General features: G+C 48.9%; 1 protein-coding gene across 4 annotated transcripts in view; it reads left to right on the top strand.

Moving 5' to 3' along the window:
* Positions 1–20190, top strand: part of SCML4 (Scm polycomb group protein like 4) — a 77816-nt gene that overhangs the window by 21247 nt on the left and 36379 nt on the right. For all 4 annotated transcript variants that reach the window (XM_036902906.2, XM_036902903.2, XM_036902905.2 and 1 more), the window contains exon 2: positions 15111–15324. In XM_036902906.2, coding sequence (XP_036758801.1) covers positions 15169–15324 — 156 coding nt within the window. In that variant the 5' untranslated portion in view covers positions 15111–15168. The remainder of the gene's footprint in view (positions 1–15110; positions 15325–20190) is intronic.

Genomic DNA, 20190 nt, shown 5'->3' with positions numbered 1-20190 from the left:
TTCCTCTGTGCCTCCTTTACACAGAGTTTCTAGACCCCGACCTCCTCCTGCCGCGGGACTTGAGGAGGTTTTTCTGGTGGGCGAGGCGGAAGAAGGAAGGTGTGGGGATGCGGCCCCTTTGCTGCTGAGGATGAAGTTCCTATGGTAATGTGTGTCTCCTTCCTTGTCAGGCATCCCACGGAAGTGTTATTTTGTGCCCCCCGCTGTTTCAGCTCTCCTAGGGCTCCAGGTAGAATGTGTCCCCTCCAGGTGAGCACAGAGGCAGCAGCGAGCTGGGCCCCCAGTGGACGGGGGTCCCTGAGGCCACTGCGACCCCAGTGCCCAGCGTGAGGCAGGCGAGGCAGGAGCCGGTGGGGTGTGCGCCCCTCAGGGGAACTGGGCCCTGGAAGTGCCGTCAGCGGTTAGATTTCACTAGCAGGATAATAGAGCACTTCTTTGAAACGAGTATTGGGACCAGCCTGGGCGTTTCACAGTCGCGGGAACGGCAGATCATCCTCTGCAGAGACGGTCCCCAGCCCGGGCGGGAGCAGCCAGCGTGTCCTGGGACGGGGCTGCCGGGAGCACAGGTGGCCAGGCTGACCCGGGTGCCGGGACGCTGCAAGGAGCTCCACCTCTGGCCAAGGAGACGCTCAGCTCACCCAGCCCGTGTCCTGCCGGGACCTGTGCTGATAACTATGACAATGACATTGTAATGGGCCCGAAAGGCTGACGCAGCCCTTCCTTACTTCGTGCTCAGCATTATCCGGGAGCTTTGCGACCCCGGGGCCCTGGAGCAGGGGCACGTGGTTGACGGGAGGCATTTTAATTAGAGGCCTTGGGAACATCTCTGTGCTGTGGCAGCTCAGGAGGACCTGGCCCCACGACGGTTACCCAGCCGCGCCTTCCCCTTAGCCCTCAGCAGCCATTAAAAGGTCTTACTGACGGCAGGAGATAGGGGTGGGGAGGACAATGTGCCTAAGAAGGGAAGGACTCCTGCAGGCTGGTGTCCAGCGCCGGTTAGCTGCTCGGTGGTCAGCACCCAGAGCCCTTGTTTTAACAAAGTGGTGGCAAAGATCCACAGGGATGGCTCAACCCCATGATGGGTCCCGGGGCATTTTTAAAAGGCTCTTTTTAGTCTGGCTGCCTTTTCATGGTTTGGCTTAAATACAATACAAGAATAATGGCATAAATCAAAAGCTGTTAGCATACATGGCCCCTGAAATTTATGGGTATTAGGCAGAAAAAGCTTAGGAATATTTCACCAGATAATTCTCCAATCCCCTAAGGCTCATTTATACGCCTCTCCTCTCCCTCCCCCATTGCCGATGTATGTTTGCTGGCTGACCCCTGAGTCCCAGGCTGAGGGGGGGCCACCTCTGCCCTCAGACAGGCTGGCTGATTCTTATGCGGTGGGCATCAAAGCTCTGCCCAGCCAGGGGCTCCCCATGGGCCAAGAGGCAAGAACCAAGAGAAAGGCATGGCGCCTGCCCTCAGGTCAGGGATGTGGCCTTGGAAATGTCAGGCTCCCTCCAATTGGGCCTCTGTCCCCACCTCTTTCACCTTTAGCCCTGGGACTGGAGGGTGGAGAGCTTCACTGGGAGATGGTGGGACTAGGTGGCCGTAAGGGACCAGGATGGGACTTAATACTCAAAGCCAGCCGCTTCGGTTCAGGGCTGGGCCCCAGTGCTGAGTCCTGGAAGGCAAGGTTCAGGGCAGTGGCCCCCCAGAGGTCGGCATTAAGGAGCAGAACCACCCAGTTATGCCCCAGGGGCTGGTGACTGGGTCTTGCTATGTTAGTGGAGAAGCAGAAACCAATGGGTGGTGTTAACGTTTGTTAGGTAATTAGTGAATGTGACAAATAGTGACTGAGCTGCTCTGACAGGTGAGGCACATGGAATACTTACTCCGGCCGTGCAGGTAGACAGTCAGGTGAGTGCCCACAAGGGTTAGAGGGGGAGCTCCTGCCCTTCAAGGATCACCTCCGCCGGGAAGCCTCCCTGCCTTCCTGCAGCCCTTGAACTTACTCTTGGAGGGCCTTTGAGGTCTGTGTTGGGGTTTAACTATTTCATGTGTGTGTGTGTGCACGTGTGTGCACATGTGTGTGTGCCGTGTCTTCTCACATAGGGCAAAGTGAAGATAGCTGTCGCCTCGCACAGGAGGCTCTGTGGTGCAGTGTAGATGCCTGGGAATCCCAGGGTTTGAAACCCAGCCCTGCCACTGCCTGAGTGGTGAGACGGCCCCTTTTCATCTCCCTGAGCATCAGGTTTCCCAGCTTTAAAATGCAGACCCCAACAACTGCTTGCTATGAGGAGTGAGTGAGCTTAAATGTGCCTGACACTTGGCATGTTGCCTGGCTCACAGGGATAGGCTGTAAACTGAAGCCAGTAAGGCTCTGTCATGGAGCACACAGGGACTGCCACCCGAGCCTCTGCTCGTCGTCTGTTAGGAAGAAAATCTCCTTGTGACTTTCTGTCCTTGAGTCGGTAAGGGCCCATCTAAGTTGACAGCTGCCTTTAAGTAGAGAAGGGCAGGAGGTACAGGATTCTCTGTGGTGGCACCTGGCCTGTTACAAATCCTTTGTATTCAGTGAGGAAAGAGAAGGAACAAGGCCCACGTCAGACCTTCTGAGGCCGGCAGGCGCGTGCAGGTGGGGCTCTCCTGGCCGTGGCTTCTCCACGGGGACCCCGGGCTCGTGCTCTCCGGTCCCCACAGGCCCCGGGTCTCCCCGGAGATGATGTCTGTCCATGTCAGTGCCATTGTTCTTGTTAGAGCTGGAACGTTACATTTCAGAAGCAGGCTGATTTCTCATCAGGGCTCATGGCCAAGATGATAGCTGCCTGGCCCTCAGATCCATGGCCTGTAAACAGCTCAACATGTATGTGAGACTCTGTGTCACTCTTCGCTGAGCTAAGCTGGAACATTACAGTTGAGGAGAACATGGGGTCAAATCGAAGACGGGGCTTTGGCTGGGTCTGGGCACAACTGGGGTTTTTGGGCAGCTTTCTTCTAACAGAAGCATCAGGGCCCATTAAGCAGTCCAGTGCCAGAGTTTCAAGGTGCTGTGCTAGATATTCCTGCAGCACCTCCGTCCATCACCTTCTTTAAGATGAGGGTATAAATTGGTAGGAGGCGCTCCTTTAAAAAGGCCACAGCTGCAGGCTTCCTCACAATAGGAACCACGCTGCTGAAAAAGCTGGTGTCTCATGTTTTCTCATTCATTCATGTTATCTTAGTGTCCACTGCCACCCCTGTATTTTAGGTACTGTCCTGGAATAAACGGAAAGTAAGGCGTGGCCCCAGCCTCCGTGGACCTGGTGGTGTACTAGAGGGGTGGGCAAACTTTTTCTGTAAAGGGACAAATAGCAACTATTTTAGGTTTGGGGGCCCCGTGGTTTGGATTGCAGCACTCCCAAGGATTCCACGCCTCCTCCACACCCTCAGCTGTGCGGCCCTTCCTAAGCCTGCCGAGCCCTCTCTGCCGTCCCTGCACCCACTATCCCCTCGCCTCCGAGACAGGCGCTAACTGCAGCGGCACCGGCCGGTCGTGAGGACGAACCGAGTGGACGCGTGCAGAGACCTTGCTCCGGCTCCAGCAGCCGCTCAAAAATATGAGCCCCTCCTTTCCTTCCGGATGGATCTGAGAAAGTGAAACCCCTCCCAGTCTTCCAGGCTCACCCGGGAGCCCCAGCTCCAGCCCAGCATCTCCCCCAAGTCCTTCATCCTCTCAGCCCTTTCTCTGGACACCCAGCCTCCCTATCTTGTTAGACTTTGCCTGCAAACGTGCTTAGGTCTCCAGCACCTGGAGGGATTTAAGAGAGGGACTTGAAGAATAAGAATGAGAGGGCGGAGGAGGGGAAGGAGAGCCTCTGTCTGACCTCACGGCTCCCCCAGCGCCACGTGTTTTCCCTTTTGTCCAGATGGTCTCCGACTGTCCCACACTCTCTGTTGGTTTCAGTTCCTTCCCTACGTCTTTCCTTCCGAGCACCCTGGGCTGTGGAAAGGAGGGCGTTAGGGCCATGCACATGTCTCCACATTAGCACTTGTAGGGTCACAGACCCTGGGCAACTCACACAGCCCCAAGCTCCTCACCCACAAAATGGGAACAGTGAGGCCTCAGGAGGGGATGGCGAGAATTCAGCAAGGTGATTGGTGACAGGCGCAGTGCCAGGGCTTGGCATGTGGCAGGTGCCACTCAATAAATCCCTGTTCTTTTTTTCCTCCATGAGCTCTGTAAGGAAGGGTAGGGGCCTTTCCTTGGGGAGTTTGGAGCAGAGGGTGGGCATGGACTGGTTATCGTCCCAAGAAGTACCTGACACAGCTCTCCGAGTTGGCAAAATGTGCCTAGACCTTTTCTTTTCTTTTTTTCTTCATCTTTGTTAAAACTTGCAAAAAAAAACCAAGATGGGATTCTAGTCATGTAAAGACGGAAAGGTTGATTTAATTGATCAATTAATTACTCCGCTCAACACATACTTTTCCAACATCAGCTGTATGTTCACCCCTGTGAAAAGCTGGCATAAGAAGGTGGGTCCCCCCGACGGACAGTCTCAATCTGATTGGGGCTGGAGAGGCGAGCCGTGCAGCCATCCCGATGGCGGTGCCCGAGGTGGGGTGTGGGGGAGCACCTGCCTGCCGGGGGTGCAGGAGGGGAGCGGTGCCCTCCGCCAGAGGAGGTGGGGAGTCTCCCCGAGGGTGTGCCCCCGAGCCATCCGGAGTGAGGACTGTGAGGGTGCCCGGGCAGAGAGGGAGGCGGGAAGGGGCGCAGGAGGCCGGCTGTCTGTGGACCAGTGAGAGCCTGCCCTGGTCTGGACTAGAGAGACGTAAAGGGGAGAACGCAGGCGAAGGTGTGAGCCTCCTCCTGACCCTCCCCCGGGACATAAAGACTTACCTTCCCTATGGAGGGGAGTGAAGACTTCCCCACGTGACTCTGGAAGAAGGAGGTCGGCCCGGGGAGGGAAGGCTCTGGGGGGCAGTTCAGCTCTAGATCCGGAGGCATGGCACCCGCTCAGGTCCAGCAGCACAGCAGGCTCCCACCCCCGTGTGTGCGAGTGGGCCCCGTGCACGTGCGGGCAGCAAGCATGGGGCTGCTGCTTGTCTGCCAGACACAGAAGGAATTTATAAAAGAATGGGGGAGAGAGGAACGTGACCTCCATCCACGCGCCATCCACCACCTCCCGCCCGACCTGGGCGGCCTCCACGGGCCCTCACACCTCAGGCTGGGGAGGGGCAGGGCGACCAGGGATGGGTGTCCAGCCCAGCTCTCGCTTGCCTTACGAGCCCTACTTTTGCCACACTTTTTCCTTTCAAGGGGTAAGAAAAAAAGAAAGGCACAATTGGATAGCGTCCTCGGGCAGCAAGAGAAGTTGGGAGAGCTAGGTGGGCTTCTCACTAAGTGGATGCATACACCTACGTGTATGCATATGCATAGATATAAAACATTGTGTTTTGATTCAAATAGTAGGACTACTTTGACTGCTTGCACAACATATTGCAGTTTGAATCTGGCCCACATTCTCTCCCTTCTCTTCTCTACTCTCCTTTGGGCATCTTGCATCTGAAAGGCTGGAATTAAAATTTAGAGGTGGCCCCCCATGTTGTCTTCCCAGGGGGCCTGGCCTCAAGCAACTATAGGCATTCTGCCAAGACTTAATTTGTAGCAGGCTGTTGGGGTTTATTTATATATATATATATATTTTTTGCATTATACAGGTTGCACACACATATATTCATGTTTCAAATGAAAATTAATAAATTGGAACAGAATCTCCGTAGCTGTGCTCTCCACACAGCAGCTAGAGTGAGCTTTTTAAAATGTGAGTCAGGTCACATGTCAGAGAAAGAACCGGTGCTCATAAGTGGCCTGCAGGGCGCTGCATGCTCGGGCCTGCATCCTCCCCCCTGCATCCTCTGCCTTAGCTCGTCTTCCTCCCCCCTCGCCTCCGTTGCTCTGTGCCCAAGAGCTGGCCTCCCAGTGAACCCACCACAGGGCTCTTGCACGTGCTCGTTTCTCTGCCAGGACCACTCTCCACTTCCATGTCCCTGTGGCTCACTCTCCCAGTTCCTTGAGGTCTTTGCTCAAACATCCCTTAACAAGAGGGGGCTTCCCAGATCATCACTATAAAATAGCCCCCCGCTAACCGTATGCTTTCCCCACTTAGCCCAGTTTAATCATATGACATTTGTCATCATCTGGCTTATTACATATTTGTCTCTGTCTGTCTGTCTCTCCCACTAGACTATAAGTTCCCTGAGAGAATATAAGCTCCATGCTTTTTGTTGTTGTTTATACTGTGTTCTTAGTGCCTGAAACACCAGCACATGGTAGGTACTCAATAAATATTTATTGGGTAAATGGAGGAATTGATGAAGATACAGTAAAAAGTAAGAATTTCTCTCCACTCTCTTATATGCTCACTCCTATTCCACATTTCTCAGTTCTTAGCATGGTAACAGTATATCCTTAGAAATTTTTCTTTGCCTACACAAGGAAACCTAGAGGCTTCTGCTTCTAGAGAGGATGTAGAAAGGTGTGAAACACCTTTGGGCCTGGGATGCAATAAGAATAACCTGGGGGAAAAAACCCATAATTTTCCATGGGACTAGCAAAAAGTCACGGATGCAAAAACCCCCTGATGAGCTGTACTCTAGAGAAATGAGCCCCTCTAGGTACCGCAGAGAACTCTAGTCCCCATCTGTGGGGAGTGGGCAGATAGAGCAGGTGTATGCTTTGTGGACCATCTGGGAGGGTGACTGAGGGCACCAGGCCAGAGAAGGGGTCGCTGGAGTCGGGAGTGGGGTCGGCATCAGTGAAAGTGCGGCCTGGGTCTGGAAAGGAGTGGAGTGGACCTGCTGCACACAGAGAACTTACAAGAAGCCAGTCGGGCCGCAGAGAGCAGTGCATGCTGCTGGGAGGGGCTGGAGTCCGAAAGACCCTTGGGTTCTGTCAGGAGACATAAGCCACGCCAGGAATTTGAATAGGGATGATTTAATATGAAGAATTGCTACTACATGAAAGGTGGTTAACCAGATAAAGAGGTCAGAGAGAACAGGAACGTGGTGACTGCAGAGAGCAGTCATGCTCCCTGAAGCTGGAGGGAAGTAAACAATGAGGGAACTAGAAACCCAGAGGTAAGGTCCCTGCAAGGCTGAACCCCGGGCATCGGGGGAGGCAGGGTGTTGACCCGTGCTGGAGGGTGCCTGCTGCCCAGCCAGACAACCACCGGCCTCTCTCGGACACATGGCCAGGATCCCTGCAGGCTGACCCCCTCGCCACCAAGAAGAAAACCAAAACACTGGGAGAAAAAGTCCCTTCTTTCTCTTCCAGATTTGCAGTGCCTGTCCAGTGCCCTCTGTGGACAGGGCTCAACACCAAGCTGACTGGCAAGTGAGAAATGCAGTCTGAAGAACCCCCAGCCCCTGTATTACAGAGTGAGGCAAAGAGAGCTGGTTGGTTGCTGAGAAGTGATAAATTAATACGTGGCCCAAAAATACATTGTAAAAAACACACGCAAAAAACAGTACATTCATCTTCTCCTTTCTGCATTTTTTTGCTGAGATAGCACCAGTTGAGGAAGGGCTGGTAGGCAGAGAAAATGATGTAGTCTCAAATGTCTCCTAGTTTTAGGATTCTGGGGGCCCTGTAAGAGTTGAACTCAAAAGTAAACAAAGAAATAGGGGAAACTGGTTGGGGGTCGGGCAAATCACAGGTAAACTCAGCCTCAATTAAGCTGCAGCTCAGGTCAATTCTAAGTAAACCTGAGGGCCACCTGACAGAGGAAAGGGCTTGCAAAATACATACATACATACATACATACATACATAAATAAATAAATAAATAAAACTAAGCAAAAAATAACTACTATAAATATGTTAAATAATTTGAAGAAAAAAGATATTTCAGGAGAGAAATGGAAACTCTGAAAACAAGTAGAAATTCTGAAACTGAAAAATAAAATACAAGACATAAAAACGGATGGGCGTGTGTGGGAAGGGCGCAGCGTGGGGAGGGGCTGGGACTCGAGGACCCACAGGCTCCCTGACCCCTGTCCCTCCTCCTGAGGGCGTCTGGGTCCATTTCCATGTCCCTGGTGGGCTGGGCATAGCAGATTCCCGGAGTCAGGGGAAAAACGTCTGTTTCTGGCCATTGCTTCCCTCTCAAGGCTAAGAACGTGCCTTTGGCCCTGGCCTCGTCGTACCAGGAAGCCTGTGAGGCCACCAGGCTGTGCAGGTGTGGCCATCAGGGCAGACTGGTCGGACCCGCCGGCCACACATCCCTGGTGGGATGATGCTGGGACCGGATGGCACAGGATGACTGGAAGCCCTTGAGAGCCTTGGGGATCACAAGCAAATTAGGGCTGCATTTCATTTTCTTTCTTAGAAGTTAGAGAAAAAACACATGGTGGGGAGTTTTTCTCTACTCCTTGGTCCAGCCCTGCTTCCTTCTACCTGCTGTGTTCACAGACCTGGTGAGGGTCTGTGTTCCTAATCTTTGAAGACCCTGGGATTTTTCTCTATGAAGTCAGAGTGAGAGAGAACCGGGGTGCAGCAGCTGCAGGGACAGGTGGCAATGGGGCCAGGTGGGCACCGAGCACCCACCTCTCCCTGCAGCCGCACAGCTCACAGAGAGCGGCGGAGCCTCCCTATGCCAGGGGCCTGCTGCGGCTTCACCTGGTGGGCTGGACATAATCTAGACGGGACAGAGGGCTGTGTGAGGCTCTGCCGGCAGACAGGAGGAGCGAGGCATTCTCTGGATGCGTGCAGGTCTAGAAAAATAAACAGTTTGTTGTGCATTGTGTTTGGGGGCCCTGCAAACAGGTTGGTTGTGAAATAGAGTCCCTATCCACTCTGTTCTTTGCAGTAGGAATGGAAGAAAAGAAGTATTTGTTTGGGAACAGCAGTGATTTATTTTGCACGGGGCTTCCCAGATCTCATGGGCTCTCACGGGCTTCTCACCCGATCCCCCTAGCAGCCTGGTGACACCACGCCGGCAGGTACGCGTGTCTGTCAGGCAGGGACCCTGATCCCTAATAGCCACATGGCTACTCCACGGAGACTCAAGGCCAGCGCCCCTGGCCCCTCAGCCACAGAAATATGGTCCTTGTCTATTGTGCAAGCAAAGCTCTCAGCTACCAAACACGGAGAAATAAAACCAGTTCCAAGGTAACCAAGCACTTGCCCCCGCCTCTCACCTTTAAAAGGCGCGAGTGGTGAGCATGTCGGTTCCTGGGTTTTTCATACTTGCTTTCCTCCGACTGCTGTACTTGCACAGGTGGGTCCAGGGTGTGTGTCTTTCTTAGACAATGAACTATTGATGGGCAAACTTGAATTGCTACATCGCGTTACATGGCACTGACGGTGTTGTAGAGGCGTCTCTGTTTTACAGAGAGTGTCATGATGAAGACATCCTGGTCATACGTTTCTACACTTCAGCCTGAACAACAGTGTGCCTGGAGATTTGTGAGAACTGTTTGTGTCGGCCGGGGGGGCCACCTGAGGGAGCCGTGGGGAGGTCACTGCTGCCCCGGGCTGGCGGGTGCAACGCCGCGTGGTGAAGCATTGCCTCGGAGAGGTGTAACTTGTGCTGTTTGAATCTTGTTTTATTGTTAAGGCTTTCAAAGTTTTTCTTAGCAAAGTAGTTTAAAGGAACCTAGGTCTCCAGTTGATTTCTATTACAAAGAAGTCATCTTCAAAAGAGAGTTTGCTTTGGAGACAGAGACTGAACTAGAAACAAGCAAATCGCCCCGCCCCCAGCGCTTTCTCAGAACTAAATGTGAAGTATAAATAGGGAACAAAACAGGAAGTAGTGGTTTGCAAAAAAAGAAAGACATAGTTGTAGCTGCCCTAAAAAAGTGCCTTCCCTTACACCGTAGAGGTGGCTCAGGGACGAGTGACAGAGTCACTTGCCTCCCCTCCCAGCAGGGACAAGCATCTCCCAGCCAGCCCGGCCTTGAGGCTCCTGAAACTGCCCTTTAACAACCTTTTGTGACTATTTGGGTCTGTCTGCACATCGTGGGCACTGGCTAAACAAGTGTGCTTTCTCCTTTCAGAGAGCAGGGAGGCAGGACATTCCCAAAGGAGGCCTTCTTACCAAGTCCCCACCCAGCCCAAGGGGCAGGCAGATGCCCCCCTTCCCCAGTATGTCTGCTGGAGTCTAACTAGGAAATAGCTTTCTTATTTAAGGCACCGGGCATTTGGAAAATGGTAAGGTAAGAATGAAAGGGGACTGACACTGAGCCGCGGTCCCTGCAGCTGCCTTCCCTCCTCCTTCCCCCTGAGCTACAGGGAGAGGTGGTGTGGGACCCTGTGCGCCTGTCCACAGCGACTGCTGCATCTGTGGTGGGTTTGTGTCGCAGCTGAGTGACTCTAAGCCTAGGAAATCTGAGGAAGTCAGGGCGAGCTGCCTAGAGCTAACTGATAGGGAAGGAGAGGAGTAAGCCCAAGGGGAAAGAAAGAGAATCCCAGGCAAAGGGAGCTATACATGCAAAGGCCCTGTGGCGGGAGGAAGGGCCACAACTATAAATAAACAGCTAGATAAAAGGCCACCGTGGCGATTCCATGATTTTCGGGCTAATGGTGCTCAAGAGAGTGAGCCTGTTCATTTTCCCACTGTAAATGACCTACATGTTCTGCTCAAGTGCTTACAGATTTTTCCTTTTGCCTTTCTGTGTATTATTTTCACAGGAATTGTTGGAGATGTTTATTCTTTTTTTTTTTTTTTTTTATTGAAGGGTAGTTGACACACAGTATTACATTACATTAGTTTCAGGTGTACAACACAGTGATTCAACATTTATATACATGATAATTCTAGGTACCAGCTATCACCATACCAAGTTGCTACAATATTTTGACTATATTCCTTATGCTATACATTACATCCCAGTTACTTATTTATTTTACAATTGGAAGTGTTTATATATATATATATATATATATATATATATATATATATATTTTTTTTTTTTTTTTTGTGAGGGCATCTCTCATATTTATTGATCAAATAGTTGTTAACAACAATAAATTTCTGTATAGGGGAGTCAATACTCAATGCACAATCATTAATCCACCCCAAGCCTAATTTTCGTCAGTCTCCAATCTTCTGATGCATAACAAACAAGTTCTTACATGGAGAACAAATTCTTACATAGTGAATAAGTTACATGGTGAACAGTGCAAGGGCAGTCATCACAGAAGCTTTCAGTTTTGCTCATGCATTATGAACTATAAACAGTAAGTTCAAATATGAATACTCATTTGATTTTTATACTTGATTTATATGTGGATACCACATTTCTCTCTTTATTATTATTATTTTTAATAAAATGCTGAAGTGGTAGGTAGATACAAGATAAAGGTAGAAAACATAGTTTAGTGTTGTAAGAGAGCAAACGTAGATGATCAGGTGTGTGCCTGTAGACTATGTGTTAATCCAAGCTAGACAAGGGCAATAAACATCCACGTATGCAGAAGATTTCTCTCAGAACATGAGGAGGGAGGTTCTAAGCCTCACCTCTGCTGCTCCCCATTTTCTCACCAGATGTGGAGATGTTTATTCTTGAAGAGGTTTTCTGAAGACACAGAGAGCCGCTTCATTTTGGGAGACAGCCTCTTAATAGGCCTTTGAGTATTTCCTTTCTATTAGCTGTGACCTTTGCTCTAAACATTTGATAAATTGTCATCGTCTGTCTTCCATAGTTATGCTTTCTCTAAAAAATACTCCATTTGCCTTGCTGCCACTGCATGCCACATTCGGGAACCTTTCCTATTTGCAGTATTAATCTTTGCTATTTTTACTTTTTTGGTTCACATCTTAGTTTTGGAAAGGGAGATTTTGGAGAACCTGGAGTTTCATCACCGTCGTTTCTGGGTGTCTGGGTCTGTTATTGAAAGACCACTGAGTAAGCGCCTCCTTTCAGCTCTTTAAAATTATTCTGAGGAGACATTTAGAGAATCCCCCATGGCTAAAATAACCTCTGCAATTTTTAAAGTCCCTATCTCATTACTTAAAGCTGTATTTATTTGTGTATTAAAATTGTATTTATTTGTGGCAGGGAGTCGGGAAGTAGTTCCTTCCTGATGAGCACATGAGCTGTGTCATCATCCAGGTGTGGAAAGTGGCGTGGACAGTGGGAGGACTTCCGGTCTCCGGGTATCTCCCCAGCTGCCCTGTTCCCTCCTGTGCCACGAGGAAGGGTTCACTGTTGCTCCGTTAGCATGAAATTCATTGGCCAAATTCAGTTATCTGCAAAGCCCTTCGTACTCTTACAACGGGTGCGCTTCAATAGAAGAAAGCAAGGGGAAGTAAAACAACAGCAAAGCCCAGTTTAAGAAACGGCTTTTTTTCCTAGGAAATTTTTTTCTGACTTATTAAGAAATTTGGGATAGTTAAGAATAATCCGGAGTGATGCAGATTTTTGGAGTAATGTGCTAATTAATTTGTTACCCTTCCTTTACTCTTCAAACCCTATTCAGTAACAAAAATTCCATGAGGGCGCATCGCCCTCGCCAGTGCAGGGGTGCAGCTAGATGGCCCTTCAAGTGGACTCGCATTTCCTCCGGAGAAAGAGACTCAGTGCCTTTCCTGGCTGCGGGTTTACTCTTGTTGACATTTTTTAATTGAAGTGTAGCTGACAGACAATGTTATTTTGGTTTCAAGTGTACAACACAGTAACTCACCTTTATCGACATTATTAAATGCTCACCCCAATAAATGTAGTTACTGTCTGCCAACATAGGAAGATATGACAGTATTATTGACTATATTCTCTATGCTTTCTTTCATCCCCATGACTAATTTATATTATAATTGAGATTTTATGCCTCTTTATCCCCTTTACCTATTTCACCTGCCCACCCCAGCCCCTTGCTCATGGTGACCACCCATCTCTTCTCTGTGTCTATGAGTCTATTTGTTTTGTTCATTTGTTTTGTTTTAGATTCCACATGTAAGTGAAATCATATAGTCTTTGTCTTTCTCTGTCTGGCTTATTTCATTTAGCCTAATACCCTCTAGGTCCATCCATATTGTCACAAATGGCAGGATTTCTTTTTTCTTTTTGTGGCTGAGTGACATTCCATTGTGTATATGTACCCCATCTTCCTTATTCATTCACATTGATGGACACTTAGGTTGCTTCCATATCTTGGCTAATGTAAATAATGTGACGTCTCTTGCTGACTTTTGATCTTAACGTTAGCAGATACCCTGCTGACTTCCTCACCAGAGGTTATGTAGAAAGGTGGAGAAGCATGTCTAGACTAGGAAAAACTCCTGCTTCAAAAGTTTGTCAAGATCAGCAAACAGTGAAGAAGCCAGAAACTTGATCGTGGTAGTTCAAAATGGGAAGCAGACCAAGAGTCATATGGCAAAAATCTTACTGAATACATTTTGGTGGTTTTCCAATGTTTTTAGAAGCCTCTTTTTTTGAAATGAGCCCTTTGGGTATTTGTGGGCACTGCAGAGTACAGATGTGAAGTCTAGAAATAGAAGGATGTTCTTTGTTTACACGTCATTGGTTCATAGTCACTGACCATAATTCGCTGACTCTCAGGTGTCCTTGATTATATTACATGTCATTAGTTTATGTGCCACTAAGAGGAAAAATGCTCTCTGGAATTCGGGCATGCTCGCATCGCTGTAGGTGCACCGTGATCTCAGAGATGTTATTATGTGAAAAAAACATGCATCTTAAAATCAATGAGATTTGGTATTTTTCTTAAACTGGTAAAAAAACAAGGAAAACTGACTTCCTCAACAGCTTGTCTATTTCTTTGAAATATTTAACAATACATTCAATAAATAAATTTTTACTTTAAATTTCTATGTACTAGGTATGACTTTCCAAGAACAGTCAAAATTACTGATAGAATACTATTTATTAGTATTCAGAGAATTAACAGAGAGACCTTACATTTGTAAAGGATGTCCAAAATCTCCCATGTTGAGTATTTAAGAATTTCTGCTATCTGAGATTTTCCTTCGTGAGCACATCACTTTGGTCCCCGTGGGGCTGTGCAGAGCGTTGTTCAGAGGGCGCCTCTATCGTCTTGCCCAACTCTTCCTGCGGCCTTTTGAGCAATAGCCCCTCATTGCCACTGTTGGGTACCACTCGCCTTCAGAGATGAAGTTCATCACCTAACTTCATCCCTGCGTTACAGTCTAAAGGTCTATCCGACTTGTCACTTTCCTGAACATTCCAGGAAATCTGAGCTCATGATACCACTATGTTCTCTGGGTTGGAATTGATCAACTACGTCTGGCTGCAAGATTTAGGCAAAGCTACCTGAGAGGCTGTCAGTATTTTTGATGCTAAGAATATTAGAGGACATGGGTATGTGCTTGGGGGAGAGGATTTGTACGCACTTAGCGATCACTCGTAGTCCTACCACCCCTGCCACGGGGGCATTGTGGCGTGTTTGCTTTTATTTTCTCACCATACATTTTTGCATAGCTAATTTTTCTGTGTACTTTATGTGATGTTTATTCACTCAGACTTATGTCATTAAAAGAGTATTGTTAAAGGCTTTCAGTGCATTGATTATCCTATCCTGTAGATATGTTACGTGTCCATTTTATTTTTGCGATTCTAAGTCATGTTAAAATGATCACCTGTGCATGTAAACCTCAGTCCACATTTTGATGAAGGTACATTACCAACTTTAATGCAATTGATTTGTACTGTTAAACTTCTTTCCTGTGGAAAAAAGGTCCTAACAATTTATAACCCACCCAAAAGGAGAGGAATGAATATGAGAGAATGGCTGTGTTTATTTGATACTATTATGAGACCAGTTCAAAGTAGGACTGACCGGGGAAACTGAGACGCACGTGGACAGAGTTTTCCTGTTGCTGGTGACAAGATGGGCTGTGTTTGGAGCGGAGGATCTCTTGTCCTCTCCACCTAGCCAGGACGTTCCCCACTCCACTCCAGCCCTCTGGAATTCACTCGCCTTGAAATTATCCCAGGAGCCCAACAGCCCCGTAAAGGCTCCTTGTGGTGCCTGGCTCCCTCGTGTCTTCCCCTCCAGGAAGGACAGGGATGGCCCAGAGCACCAAACCGGATCCATGTTTTCTTGCAAACCCAACAAACACTTTTGTTTCTGTTTTGCTTTGTGTCTGGACTGATTCCTAGCACCTCTCCTGCTGTGAGAGATTTGTTACTTCCTTCTGCAAGACTGGCACCAGCAGAAATGCAGTCTCCGAGGGTCCCGGGGAGGAAGCGAGGCCGGCCCCCTCTTCATTCGACGCCTGTGAGGATGGCAGTTCATAACCTTTATTCTGCTTCAGCTGGTTCTTTACCCGCAGTGAAGACCCCAAAGAAAAGGGGGCGGAAACCTGGGCACAAGGTACGGCTCCTTCACCTCTGTTCTCCAAAGTGGCCTTGGGCTGGGGCACGGGGGCTTGGGCAGAGCTCGCAGCAAAGCGTGATGACAGGTCGGGAGCGGGGTAAAGACAGGATGAGACGTCAGGTTCTCCCAGGGAGGCGTGTGCCGGGCGAGGCCTCATTGTTATAACACGGCACCCGAGACCTGCTGTCATTGTCGCGTGTGTTTTTACAAGTGAAGAAAGCAGTCGCACCAGATGGGGCAAGTTGTAAGGTGAGCAGATTTTAGGGTCATAGCTAAACACACATTATTAAGCGTTGTATGTAAATTAGTGTTTCAGACACTCCGCTTTCCCGGACTGTGAGGAGGGCAGCTCTTGAAGCCACTTCCCAGAACTCGTTCATCATTTATTTTAGCAGAAGCAGATGATGCCCCTGAGACATTTAGGTCAACAATGCGAGCAGGCCGGTGTCAGAGGACATGGACGCGTTTCTCCCAAACAGGGCCTCAACAAGGGGACTCATCATGAAATTTCGGGGTGTTAATTCATGGTTTCTGGCTTATAAAAGGTGCTGACGTTACGTTTGACTACAGGGAGGCATATCAGGCAAAATTAAAATCCCGTGACCCTTTGAAGAATTCATTATTTGGCAAGGCTGGGGGGTAAAGAATAAATTCTCTGATGTAGCTGCAATAAAGCAGCCCAAATCCAGGAGGGGGGCCTTCTCCTCTCCGATGGTTTGAAGCGGGGACCAGAGAAGAGGGGCTGGTTACTGAGCTTGTTCTCTGTGAGCCTTTTGGGAGTTAGAAAATGAGCTTCAGAAGTTTTCCTTCATTTATTTTTCTTGAAATAAAGAGCTTGTTTCCGTCTTGAGATCTGAGTGCTCCAGCCAAAATGCAAATTGCCAATTAACTCCCATAGATTTAGGAAAACGTATGGAAATCATTTCAGGTCGGCAGGAAAACAAAGCTTCCGGAAGAATCGGTAATGAATTCAGTCTTTATCCCTTTGGTTCTCCGCAGCTCTTCCAGATACTGGAGAATAAAAATGGTAGGTAGCGGCGACGGGGGCTCAGAGTTATTTCGGGGCCGTTGGCCTCAGTAAAAGGCTCTTTAGCTCAGCCGTCTGGAGACGCAGTCTTGGCTCGCTGGCTGTGTTCTAACAAAGAGCCGCCTTCCCCCGTGGGCTCTGCAGCCTCAGGCCCGGGTCTCTGAGCCTGGCCCAGGGGCGTCTCCCGGCTCAGCCCCCTGCTCAGTTGCTGGGGTCTGGGAACTGCGTCGGGAAGCCTGGAGCAGGGCAGCCCTTCCGCGGGTGGGGCCCACGGGCAAATCAGGATCCCAAGAAACACGCTGAAAACTAAACTCTCCCCTGGGAGCTGTGACCCAAGAATGAAAATTGCTGACAGACACAGCATTTCTGGGGCCAGGAAAAATGAAAATTCAGTCCAGGGAATGCACCTGACTTCGCAATTTTCCTGTCTCTTAAAAAGGTCAGTTTTCAGTTCTCCGAACCCTCAGAGACACCCCCGGGCAGGAAGAGGTATGGTCAGCGGGCAGGGCAGTCCCTCCACAGAGCAGGCAGGTCTCCAGCCCACGCTCCACAGAGTTTCTGTTCTGGGCATAAAAGCCGCAGCTCTTCCTGGTGTCTGCCTCCCATGTATTTGGGGCAAAACGGGTGGGAATCATTTCGGACCAGCCACTCCCAGACAGCTGCCCCAGCCACGGGCTCAGTGTCCGGGAAGAAGACCCCTAGAGCAGGTGCTGGTCCACGGGGAGTCCTCCCCGCCATGAGGACGTGCGGGGGGAACCGTGTGAAAATCTTCACAAAGCGAAAATGATCCCACTTAAAGGAGCATCCTTTATTCTGAACTACCTGCTTCCTACTATCCTGGTGTCACCATTTATCTTATTTTATTAAGTCTCCTATATTATCAGGATTTGGTAATTTAAAAAATGTCCTCATGTGGCAAAATAAATTTGGCAATGTGTTAGGTCTCTCTAGTTTTTTTTGACAATTTCTTAGACCCATTTCACTACTAATGAAAGGGTTTTAATTGTGGAGAAGCCAGCAAGGAAACTGCACAGTTTCATTCCATTTACCAACAAATGGCCATTACTTTGGCAATTTTAACTACCTGGGACACAGTCAGGGGGCCAGAAGTTGTTAAAAAAAATTGTGAGCAAGTGGAATAAGATATTACTTGGTCTACCCTTAAAGACTTTGTATTTCACTACTAAGAAAATGCTTCCAAGCCCTTCCTCAGAGTCTTAAGTGTAGACATATTTCTTACCAGCTTAATTACAATAGTTTAATACCTATTTGAAGGGGAAGATATTTTGGGGTAAAAGACTGTACAACCAGCTGGACATTGAAAGTGCAATTACTAAACGATACATTAATTATATGGAAATAATAAAATATTCAATAATATTATCCATATTATATAATGATGATAATATAATTTTGTTATGTCAATAATATTATGATGATATATGCATACTAATAATATTATAATAAATGGCAAGTGTTTGAGTCTTGGGTGGGCTCTTCCCCAGGAGACTCTGAGGGCGCCCAGTGTGGGATGGTGTCGTCGCGGGTCTGTGCTGCTGACATGGGTCGCTGGTCGCGTGGTGCATGGCACTCTCCCAGGCTGCTCTGCCAGCCGCCTCTGTGCCCTGTGCGGGAGGACACTCTCTGGTCCAGCAGTGGGCACCGTCCTCTCCCTTTAAGACTCGTGCAGCTAACATAGGCTGTGACATTTAATGACGTCGCTACGTCTCGAGAATAACGTGAGTGAATCACAGTCAGGGAAGGGGGAGTTCAGCTGACAGTCGGACGTGGGTGCTCCAGAATCCGTGGGTCACGCCTCCCCCTGGGGCCCACCGGCTGCGTCTCCGGCCCGGCCGGCAGCTGCATTGCTGGGGCGCACCCTCTGCCTCGAGGGCATCATTTCACAGCCTTGCTGCCCCCTCCTCCCAAAGAGCCATATGCCGACTGCCGTGATAACTGCCTTCTGCGTTACCGAGTAGAACATTTACATCTCCGTTTGAAGTGTCTGCCATTGGTTTAGACGCTCAGTTCAGAGGTTTCCCCAAGATTATGCAGGTTTTCCTTATATTTCATGACTAAGAAGATCACTGGTGTCTTTTTAGATAAAGAGAGAGGGCCTGCACCAAGGCGAGACCCTCGCTTCCATTCTGTAAATGCAGCTGATTATAACGTGTCCCAGCTTCTGTGTCTTTGTGATTGGGATTATGATACAAGCAGGAAGAAGGACGTGTGGGGGTTTTTACCCCCAGTACCTAAGAATAATAATGAACACCGATGATGACAGTCTGATACAACCTTCCCTGAGCCCTTCTGTGGTTGAAGCTCTGAATCAAAGCACTTTATGTCTGTCTTCTTGTTTGGTTCTAGATAGTTTGATAGTGAGGCGGGTGGTCAGAAAATCAGCAGGAGTCAGGCCTGAATTAACCCAGCCCCACAGCCCGAGGCCCCTGTGGGCAGCAGACCTCTACTCCTCGGCCATATCTTTGCATTATTATTCCTCATACTAATTATGCTCCCTGATTCAAAAAAGGGTAAATTATATTCTGTCTGCTCTGCTTAATGAGCTAAGAAAAGGGAGGCATGTTCTAGAAAGAATGTCATCCCTCAATAATGAAGATAAACAGTTAAAATGTTCTAAAATGATAGTAATTGTATTGGTCAGGATACAAATTCAGCTGTTGTAACAAAGGCCAAATGACAGTGGCTTAAGGAAGATAGAGCTAATTTCTCTCTCATGTTAAAGTCTGGGAAGCCTGTCTGGGGCTGATACGAGGGCTTCATGGTTTTGGGGACCCAGACACCTTCTATATTGTGGCTGTGCTCTTCTTAACACATGGTCTCTACTTGAAGCTCTAAAACGGCTCCTCCAGTTCCCACTACCCACTGTCCAGCCAGCACAATGGAGGCAGAGGTAATAGAGAGACATCTTCCTCTTTAGGGACCCAACCCCACAGCTGCACACACCCCTTACACTGGGCATCTCACTGGCCAGAACACACTTACTTGGCCACACTTAGCCCCAAGGGAGGCAGGAAAATATTGTGCTAGGTGACCAGGTTATCAGCCAAAATTCAGGGACTCCATTAATAAAAGAAGAAGGGGAGGGTGGGTATTTGAGATCAACAAGCAGCTTCTGCTAATTACATAAAGGACAGTCTGCTGTTAACTGGAAAATTCATTTTAAAAAAAGTAATTTTCTAATAAACACAGGTAAATGCAACATTTCGTTTTGTTCCCTTGTTCTTATTGTCATCCCTTTTCCCCAAAAAAGTAATCGTTCTTGGCATTAACAAGGAAGTCAAGTTCACAAAAATCTCAATATAGAGAATAAACTTAAGTAGAAAGGGTTTTGTTTGTTAGTTTCAACGTTTATTTAAAACCTCTTTCTCAGCTGTGTTCTTGTTAGGACTGTTAAATTGGCTTCAGTACTTCTTTGTCCGGATCTTGTATTGCCCTAGAGTTTTATCTGCCAATACAAAATGTAGCTCAATAGTATGCCAGGGAAGAAGGGGCATCTCGGAACCCTTCCTGTGCTTACTTTCAAGGTCCCCGCCTGCTGGAGGTAGGTAGGGAGCGCCCTGTGGGGAAAATAGCTACCAGCCCCCAGGCCCCGGCCTCCCTTCCCTTCAGCAGGAACACCTAGGGAGGTGCTGGCCCCCCCGCGGCTGTCCGGGCTGGGGCAGGGCTCAGGGCTGAGGCTCGGCAGCGGGTCTGGGGCACCTCTGAGTGTGACCCCAAACGTGACTCGATCATGAACTTGTATCCTCGGTTCAGCCCCCAGAGCTGCGCAGTAGAAAGCTGTGGCCGCACGGTAGTGTAGCAACGGTCACCTGACA

This window comes from Manis pentadactyla, chromosome 12 (genome assembly GCF_030020395.1).
Source record: "Manis pentadactyla isolate mManPen7 chromosome 12, mManPen7.hap1, whole genome shotgun sequence".
Lineage (NCBI taxonomy): Eukaryota > Metazoa > Chordata > Mammalia > Pholidota > Manidae > Manis > Manis pentadactyla.
Note: the sequence above shows the minus strand (reverse complement) of the source record. Positions and strands in the feature narration are given on the sequence as shown.